The sequence below is a fragment of the Hyposmocoma kahamanoa genome, unplaced genomic scaffold (assembly GCF_003589595.1).
Source record: "Hyposmocoma kahamanoa isolate Upper Pololo Valley unplaced genomic scaffold, ASM358959v1 80, whole genome shotgun sequence".
NCBI lineage: Eukaryota > Metazoa > Arthropoda > Insecta > Lepidoptera > Cosmopterigidae > Hyposmocoma > Hyposmocoma kahamanoa.
The window spans coordinates 7,307,362-7,318,112 of NW_020654051.1; the positions used below are offsets into that span (position 1 = coordinate 7,307,362).

General features: G+C 32.6%; 1 protein-coding gene across 2 annotated transcripts; it reads left to right on the forward strand.

Annotated features, from left to right (window-relative positions):
• Nucleotides 1-805: 805 nt before the first annotated feature.
• On the forward strand, nt 806-10,751 carry LOC113233827 (alpha-(1,3)-fucosyltransferase 10-like). Of its 2 annotated transcripts, none has more exons than XM_026469044.1 (2): nt 806-903; nt 9,511-10,751. In XM_026469044.1, the coding sequence occupies exon 2, from the start codon at nt 9,522-9,524 to the stop codon at nt 10,749-10,751; it is 1,230 nt and encodes a 409-aa protein (XP_026324829.1). In that variant the 5' UTR covers nt 806-903; nt 9,511-9,521. The 2 variants fall into 2 exon arrangements, with proteins under 2 accessions (XP_026324829.1, XP_026324830.1); XM_026469045.1 differs by lacking the exon at nt 806-903 and adding an exon at nt 5,351-6,632 and having other exon boundaries at nt 9,511-9,748.

Genomic DNA, 10,751 nt, shown 5'->3' on the forward strand with positions numbered 1-10,751 from the left:
CGCTGGCTGAAGCCTCTTGCTACCAGTCGTGCCTTATATAGAGTATTTCCTCCCGCCTCATCTTTGATTCGAAATAACCATTTAAATTTATTAAACTAGCCGGTTGACACGAGAGAATTTGGAGACAGATAACATTTTTAAGATTTAAAAAAATTAAAGGCCGCAATCTCTTTTCTAACAACCATGAACACGGACCATGAAGACTGCTGTTCGTTTGTGTTGTCCCAATATTCATGCTGAAAATGTCTCTGTTTGCAAAACCTCTGTCTATCCATAATATCGTGTAAACCTAAGTTCGTAATTGTATGGACCCAAACCCTGTGACACTCGGGTGCAGCAGATACATTACGTTTTTTATTCACAGACATGGAACATATCAGTTGGTTGATAAGAGATAAGAGTGGCATCTCAAGAATAAGTTAAAACATAAAATAAAAACCTTTGTGCATGTACAAAGATTATAGTATCGAATAATGTAAACTATTTGCTTGAACAAAGATAAGTAAATACATATATTGTCTTCAGAGACATTTGTGATTGTGAAATTTATCAACTTAATAAATTCTATTGTGTACAGGATTTGTATTTAGTATTTTAATTTAGAAATGCAATGTGATAATAAGCATTGGCATTCAGAAAGTTTTTATAGTTAGTGTCAGTTTATGTAAAAGTTTATTGGTGCAGACTACCTACTTAAAAAACTTTTTGTATAGTTTCTTCTTTAATTTACATCGTTGAAAGTCATTTTGCAGGAAGTGTTGTATTCTTGTTGACTGTAGACCGTGAGTCGATTATAGTGAAACCCGTGGATAACATTATTCTATCAATTTTGGGCGCATTTTGAACGAACAATATGGGATAAGTGCCACAGTAAATCGTCTCCTAAATATGAACAAATCTGTAGTACGTCATTTTTAATTGGTCTTTGCTTGCCTGTAAATACCTGTTGCTTTGTTACATTCAAACACCACCCAGATCATTATGCTTTTTGTAAATAAAAAAAATTAAGATCTTCAAATTTACAAAACATCAACGGAATCATGATTACGTTCATGCAATTAAAGACATTACGGTCCTGATATTAAAGCTCATCTTTGAATTTGTGTCGTGATGCACTATTTAAATAATTGTGCGGTGGATAGTTATTGGAACTTTGATTAACCAATGACGAACAATGATTATTCGCATTTGAATAATGTCGCAATTAAAGTCGTTGGGTTTTTAATTTCTTTATTTTTGATTTATTAATTTACATTTTGTTTGCTATGTTGTCGGATTAGAACATTTTACCTTGCACTTAAAAGTGTGTGTTTTGTTGTTCAGTGTTTTTTTTAAGTAATTTATTTAAGCAGTTCTTATCTCTTAGGTTAATTTTATTTTAATAAATACAGTATTCAAGAATTGTGGTCATTAAAGTATATTCTCAAAAATACATAAAAAGTTTAAGAATATTAAAAGTTTTTGTAATAACAAAAAATGCTAAACACAATTTTTGTGTAAGAAACTATTGAAGATACTTATGAAGTACTATTTGCCATTTTGTATTATTCTACACAATTTCATATGTGTGGGGATTTATAGATAAGGAAGTTACTAGAGAATACGATTTTATAGACACGCCACTAAGAGGAGGAATTAAAAATTTAGGTTACGTAAAGAGGCCTACTCTTCGATATAGGCTACTACTACTATAGTTTATTGGACAGAAGACGACAGGGTAGAAAAATATACACAAGTAAGCAATTCAAAATGTGACATTTACTTTGGGAAGGTAATGTTACCTCACAATACAGAAGGTGCTTACCTGTTTTACGCTAGTCGTATAGAATTCTCTAACTTGCCGCTACCCCGACGGCCTGAAAAAATTATTTGGGCCTTATCGCATGAAGAATCTCCAAGAAATTTAGCTGAGTTAATGCATGAAAAAATACTGAATATATTTAACTATTCAAGCACATTTAGTAGATACAGCGACGTGCCGTTCCCCTTACAAAGTATAGTGTCTTTAGAGAATGTGACAAGTCCTAAATACTTCGTTGAAACTCAGCATAGACTAAGGGTCGTATTCTAGAACTCTACTCAATGCTCAAGTCAGGATTTGAGTGTGGTTTAAAGCACTCGAAATCATACTCAAGTCCTTGCCATTAGGGTCGTATTTCCAGTGCGTAGTCCATCGGCTGGAATATGTTTACCGCGTGTAATAATGGCTCAATACATTAAGAACAAGTATGGTAACTCCGTACTAACGTCGCAGCGCGCCTGGTATGTGTGCGCACCCTTAGAAATAGGCAAGTAGATGAAATAGCCAAATATTTTCCACGTCAGTTAGTACCTACATTTAGCATTAGCGTGAATTACTATGCAAACTTTAAAGCTGTGGCTCTTTGAACACAATAAACATTTTGTTTGTGGAAGAACAATGGAAGTTTTTGCAAAATTTGGTAATGTGGCACAATCGCAAAACATCGTCCCTTAATTTTTTTTTGGTCCTCGTTGTATTTGTCAATCACAGATCTAAAAAATGCGTAAATAAAAAACTATTTAAAATATCATTTTATATTTTCCAAAAATAATATTTTTAATAAACCTTTAGCCTTTCTCTTTCGAGTTTCCCGCCATTTTTTTTCTTAGCGATTGTATTGGAATGACAGCTGTCAAATGTAGGATTGAGGTTCCCGCTAGGAGTAATATAAATACAATTATTAAGATAGAAAAGATTAATAAGATAGAGAATTATCATATGTCTATGCAATAAATTATTATGAAAATATTACCGAGAACCTCCTCCTTTTTGGAAGTCGGTTAAAAAAACCAATCAGTTGAAGTTGAAGAAAATCAGGTAAGTTCAGCATCTACTGTGTTTTTTCCTCAATCTACTGCTTTTTTGGTGCAACATATACAGATTTTCAGATTTGACCTGGCAACACTCAACTTCAATGTCAACTTGACAGTGACAAAACAAGACAATGCTGTTGTGTCTTAGAGGATGGAAACATAGTCTAAGTGTTGTGTACATCCATTTGTGACCGATAATAGTTGGGATGTTCCAATACCACCAAAGCTGCAAAGTATCGACACCTACTCAAATGAGTAGTAACCAATTCGTCATGCGATACTAATCATATGATTACTTCAAAAGTATCGATACTAACTCATATTGATACGTTTTTGGGAGATATAAAATATGTTCACATTTTAGATTTTGGCGGCGCCATAATAATAAAATGTAATAAACTTTTAACAAGCACGCACTACACAATAAACAAATAAACGTTCTTTTTTTTAAGTATTATAGCTAAATCGATACAATCGATAATTAATCGAGATTTTGATAATCGATTATTACTGCGAATTTTTCTTAATAATACCTAAAGTAAACATTAATTTATATAAAAACTGAAATACAAAAACCCACAAAACTATGTAAGAACCCGCCACTTCTCTTTGTGAACTTTGCTCATTCGCAGAGATGTATGTAGTAATATTCATTCAAAGGGACCTTACGTAGACATATATTTTCTTACTCTGGTACTTCGCGGTTTGCGTTTGTTTTCTGTAAAACGGTGAAAATGGAAAGATAAATTTGGAAAAAAGATGATCTTTTTTTTTTTTTTTTTTTTTTTTTTTTATGACATTAAGTAACGGGACGAACAAGTCGTGTGCCTGATGGTAAGCTACACGCCTGCCCATAACAGTTGCAGTGCCACCAAGAGCTTTAAATTACAAAGATCTTGGGGGCACTGCCACTGCGCCCGTCACCCTGAGACATAAGTTGACAAGTCTCATGTGCCTGTAATTTCACCAGCACCCTTACCCTTCACAACCGGAACACAGTAATGTGACCATTACTGCTTGGCGGCAGAAATAGGTAAGGTGGCAGTACTTCCCTGGACGAGCTCTTTCACAAGGAGCTCTACTGCTACTAAATCTACTAGATCTTTTCCTGGGAAGTGGGATTGTACCAGCCACAGACGTGCCAGAATGTCTAACCCTCTTCCGACATTCAGGCACGTCTTGTTACAAGCAAAGTTACAATCATGCCTTGTGCATCAGCATAGAACACACGTACCAAATTAGTATAAGTAGCTCATACAAAATGTAAACCTCACCAGTCAACCAGAGTCAGTCAATCCTCATTCAGTACTTATCCAGTAAACTCTCATCAAATATCCACAACTATAATATTTTATTTTATACCATGTAACCATGGTAAGGTTAAATATTTACGCGTGCGCGTTTCGATTCGATACCAATATTTTTCTTCCGATATCCAGTAAAAATCGAAATAAGGGATTCGATGCTAAAAGTACTCGGTATCGAAACAAAAGTATCGATTACTTGTATTTGCTTGTATGTATCGGATCATCCCTAAGTCGAGACATTTGATGACTTTTTCAGATCACTTTATCTTTCTAATTTGTGATTGTGAATTCTAATATGTGATTGTGAATTTATCAATTTAGTAATTTGTATTTTGTACACAACTTGTACTTAATATTTTAATATATAAAATGCAATGTGATAATAAGCATTGGCATTCAGAAACCTTTTATGGTTAGTGTCAGTTTTTGTAAAAGTTTATTGCTAGAGATTACCTGCTAAAAAACTTTTTATATAGTTTCTTCTTTAATTTACATCGATAAAAGTTATTTTGTTGGAAGTGTTGTATTCTTCTTAACTGTAGACCGTGAGCCAATTATAGAGAAACCCGCGGATAACTATTCTACCGATTTTGGGCGCATTTTGGAGGACAATATGGGATAAGTGCCAACGTAAATTGACTTGTGGACATGAACAAATATGTACTTTGTAATTTTTAATTAGTCCTTGCTTACCTGCAAATACCTATTGCATTGTTACACTCAATCTCCATCCAAATCATAATGTTAATTATAAACTGTAAAAACAAAATTTGTGTCATCAAATTTACAAAACATCAACATAATCATAATTATCTTCATGCAATTAAAAACATTTAGTTACTGATATTACAGCTCATTGTTGAATTTGTAAAATTCAACACAGCTTTGATATAGGCATATGAGCTTCAAGCCTATTAATAATTAATAAATAAATAAACAAACATTTTACCTTGCACTTAAAAGTGTTCGTTTTGTTGTTTTAGGGTTTTTTTTAATAATTTATTTAAGCAGTTCGTGTCTCTTATCTTAAATTTATTTTAATAAATACAGTATTCAAGAATTGCGGTAATCAAAGTATATTCTCACAAATACACAAATGTTTAAGAATATTAAAAGTGTTTGTAATAAACAAACAATGCAAAGTGTACAATTTTTGTGTAAGAAACTATTGAAGATATTTATACGGTACAAACTATTTGCCATTTTTGTATTATTCTACATAGTTTCTATTGTGTGGGGATTTATAGATAAGAAAGTCAATACAGAATATCATTCTAAAGACACACCACTAAAAGGAGGAATTAAAAATTTAGGTTACTTAAAGAGACCTACTATAGTTTATTGGACAGAAGGTGACAGGGAAGAAAAATACGCACAAGTATGCAATTCAAAATGCGACATTTACTTTGGGAAGGTAATGTTACCTCACAATACAGAAGGTGCTTACCTGTTTTACGCTAGTCGTATAGAATTCTCTAACTTGCCGCTACCCCGACGGCCTGAAAAAGTTATTTGGGCCTTATCGCATGAAGAATCTCCAAGAAATGTAGCTGAGTTAATGCATGAAAAAATACTGAATATATTTAACTACTCAAGCACATTTAGTAGATACAGCGACGTGCCATTCCCCTTACAAAGTATAGTGTCTTTAGAGAATGTGACAAGTACCAAATTCTTCGTTGAAACACAACAGAAAAACTTGTTACTAAAAGAGATAGGCCCAATTTTGTATTTGCAATCTGACTGTGAAGCTTCGACTGAAAGAGACAAATATGTTTTGTCTCTCCAAAAATTTCAACGAATAGACTCCTATGGTATTTGCTTAAGAAACAAAGAATTGCCAAGTGGAGTAAAAGGTGAAAATGAAGATTACTTAAACAGTTTAGACGATACTAAATTTCTGAACTTTGTGGCGAGATATAAGTTTGTGATAGCTATTGAGAATGGTGTATGTGAAGATTATATAACAGAAAAGCTATGGCGAGCAATCCATGTTGGTGTGGTGCCTATCTACTTTGGATCTCCCTCAATAAGGGACTGGCTGCCTAATCAGAATTCAGCTATACTTCTTGAAGACTTTCCTACACCAGAATTACTAAGTCAGCACATTGATGAATTATTAAGAAATGACCAATTGTATGAAGCATACCTTGAACACAAAACGAAAAGGAAGATTTCTAACCAAAAACTTATTCGCGAACTGCATGAAAGACCTTACCAAACTGGGCATAGAGAAATAGAAAATGAATTTATATGCTTTTTGTGCAAAAAACTTCACGAAGATAAGAATACAGTTCACATTGTGACGAAACGCCATTACGACTGTCCTAAGCCCATATCTGCTCTAACACAACAAGTAGAGCAGACGAATTCATGGGTACAATCATGGGAATTTACAGCACGTTATGTAGTAAATGCGTTGTACAATAAAATTATGAAGTAACGCAAAATAAAGCCCTATTTGTTGTTATGCGCCGCAAGAGATCCAAGATAAGAATTACCGTTCTTCATCAACAGTCTACAATAGGTGTAATATAAGTAGCTACGATGATCAAATGATACCAAAGATATTTTGTGGTTGTGCTAAGTCTTTAGCAAATACATTAAAAGATTAAATATTTTTTTTTTTTAATTTGACTCAAAGATATATTTATATGTAACTAGTAGTACTACTAATTATTTAATAAAATATTGTGTATTTTGAAATACTGTTCTTTAATGGTTTTTTTACCCATTTTTGCTTTAATGGTGACTACAAAGTTTCAAAAAGCTACGAGTTCTTAGCACAGAAAGGATTCAGAATCTATTCAAAAATTTATTGCTGAATATTGCCCAAATCAAAATATTTTATTTTTATACTTATTAGTTTATTATACAATCATTGTTATAATTAGTGTAAATAATGAAAGTCCTTGGAATTCTTTAACTGCTAATATAATAGCAAGGTTGGCACGATTAAATAATTTTGATTTAAATCATGATTTAAATCGTGATTTAAATCAATTGATTTTTTCAATAAAAATCAGTGATTTAATCAAATGTGTTTAATTTTATTTTCTATCATAGAAATCAACATAAAATCATACAATAATATTTTAAAGACTAGGGTCTTTTACATCTGAGAAATCAAGATCACCATTATAATATTTAAACAAAATAACTAGTTTGCCGCTGTTAATTATCCTTTTACATTACTGCGTTTTACTTAAAAATATAGTTATAACTGTATGATAAAATAAAAAAAAGTGATTAATTAGGATTTTTTTCAAAAAATCATGATTTTTCCAACTCTGTTAAGTAGCCATATTTAAAAAAACCTACTTGTCCGTTTCTACCATACAAGTATGGTGTCTACACAGAAACGCACGTGTATGCGTATCACTTTTTCTTCTACTTGCCACTTTAAATTTAATTTAAATGAATAATACTAGCAGTAAACCACTTTTTATAGTGCGAATATCAGAATACATATATGTACATAAATAGTTCTTGGACTTTTTATTCTCAGTTCTGCGTAATCAATTAATAATTAATTCCTTTAATATAAACGTAGATGTCTAGAGGTGATGTGCCGTTGTCCGTAGGTTTTAACGTTAAAAAATAAGCAATGTTTTCATTTCAACGATTAACAACTACAAAAGTTAAACAACTTATGTTTTTAAACGCTTCTAAACGCCAATGAACAAAATGTTAATATAGTAATGTTATGTCATAAATAAATATATAACTCGTTTTTACAAAAAAACTTACTTATCTTAAACCCTTTAATGGTCTACTCTTGCGTTTCGCTATTAACACAACAACGTTGCAAGCTTTTTTATAACATAAAAGTTTATGCGATTAAACTTTTTCTAAACTATTTTATTAGCTTCTAAGTAAAAAGCGTTTAAATTAAAAAGGGTTTAAAAAGCACGCTTTTTTTAAAAAAGCGTAACGTTTAAAAAAATAAGCAGTATTTACCGTCTCTGATAATTAAAGATAAGTCAATTATCGACATGCAAATGTAAGGCTTGAATGTTGAAACTGTTGTTACTGTGTTTTATGTTTGCAAATTTGTGTAGTTTACTGTAATAAAAGTATGATAAATATTAGGCTATTACTTATTACTCAAAATAGGCGCCTTGTCGTCGAGTTGCGGACACCAGCCCGTTACACCAAGTACCAAGTAGTACTTATTACTAGGCAAGTAATGAGCCATTTCAATCAAAATTAAATATAAAGTTCTTTACCTATAAATGTAACAATGGAATTGCATTATCATGTAATCTAGTTATATTCAAAGTTCTATTTAAAGTTGAATGGATCGAATGAAGGAAGATGGTATTTGGTCCAATGTTTATGTTCGGCAGTCCTATAATTTCCAACCATTCTTTCTTTTTTTTTCATTTGTAGGTAAACTTTAAAAATAATAATAATGGAATAATAAAAACCTCGTAGTGAATTGTTTCAATAACAGAACATCGATAATATGTCTGCTTACAAGAACAACACTATCTCAAAATAATCGATATCAATAATCATCAAAATAAACTAACAAACAGGCAATCTAAAGTAACCAAAGCAAAATTCGGCAAGACTTATGAATAAACTACTTAAATCAGTCTAATTACATGTGATATTTCGGCTATTGTATATTATAGGCAAAAAAATAACACATGCGGGTGTAACGTAACATGCGGTTGATTTCTGCTTTTTCTACTGCCGCAGCCCTTAATACTGCAGTGACGCATTTTTATCAATACTTAATTGTTTTCACTGTCAATACTTTTGTCCACAAACATTTGGCCAAACATTGGTTCTGACATTTGATGTACTTACAACCGGATACGGATGTCAAAGGGTACTCGAAAAATGGTAAAATGAGGACAGTTGGCATTAAAGATGACGTTATGTATTTTCGATTCACGTGTTTGACATAAATCAATGTAGTTGTATCTCTTTTGTCTTACAACGGCACGCAGTAGTTAAACAAAGACAATAAAATGTTTTATGTTTTCACCGTCTAAATGCATCATGTACATATAACGTCTGATTTATATATGTCAATATAACATGTCCTTTGGTTTCCATAGTATAGGCTTTGATTTCAATTTAAGCTCAAGTCAAGTCAAGGTCAGTTTCAATTGATTTCCCGTAGTAACAACAGTCACGTGTCATGCAAATTTAATAGAAACAGACACGTTGAGAGCCATCTATGTCGTGAATTTTGTTCGCTGCGATCAAAGTCGTTATACTCATCACACAGGTACGGCATGGACCGAATAATAACACACACAACGATTCTACTTCACGTTTTTAAGATTTGGCTGAGAAATTTTGAATCTATTTGCTTTCTTGCTTACCATTCAATACTACGTTTCTGCTTAAGGTAAACATACTATGGATAATAGCAGTATATTTAGAAGAATTTTGAAGGAACAAAAATACCCAACTTTATATGAATTGTTTTTTGCGTTTTTGACATTATACATGATGTGGGTCGCGTCATCGCATGACCACACTGGACACACACATGGAAATGTAAATATCAATGTGCCCGAGACGCACAGGAAACACGGTACCGATAAACCCAATGAAAGAGCACTTTTAAACTACACCAAAAACCCCGCCATTATTTGGTGGACGCAAGACTTAAATTTGAATCCGCAAATCATTCAATGCAGGAAATGGAAATGCGACATTTATTCTGGTAAAATAATATTACCATTTAACCTTAAACGTGCTTACTTATTCTACGGAAGTCGTACTAAGTTTTACGATTTGCCACTACCGAGAGATCCAGAGAGACATATTTGGGGTCTATCACTGGCAGAGTCACCAAACAATGCACCGCTATTCGTGCACGAACAAAATTTAAATCTTTTTAACTATTCGAGCACTTTCAGCAGATATAGTGATCTACCATTTCCATTACATTACATGTTGTCTTTGGAGAACATAACAAATACAAAATATTATGTTAAAACTTCAGTCAAGAATTTTTATTTAAAAGAATTATCTCCAATATTGTACCTACAATCTGATTGTGATACTACAGTTGAAAGAGACAAATATGTCACAGAGCTTATGAAATATCAGCGCGTAGATTCTTATGGCCGTTGTTTAAAGAACAAAGAATTTCCAAATCACCTTAACAATTTCAATTACATCTACATGGATAAATTAGACGAGATCGACTTCTTAAAGTTTATGGCAAAGTACAAATTTATGATAGCGATGGAGAATGCTGTTTGTAATGATTATGTGACTGAGAAGTTTTGGCGGGCGATACATTTAGGTGTAGTACCGATATACTTTGGGTCTCCCACGATAAAGGATTGGCTACCGAATGAGAAATCTGCGATACTTCTTGAAGATTTTCCTACAGTCAAGTTACTGAGTGCTCACATTAATGAACTTATGCGAGATGACACTCTGTATGAAGAATACCTGGAACATAAAACGGATGGAAAAATTTCCAACCTCAAACTTGTTCGAGAAATTCGTACTAGACCGTATCAAACAAACGACGCAATAAAAGATCGAGAATTTGTGTGTTTTCTGTGCAAAAAGCTTCACGTGGACAGAGGAAAGCAAAGTATTGTAAGAAAAAACCATTATGATTGTTAA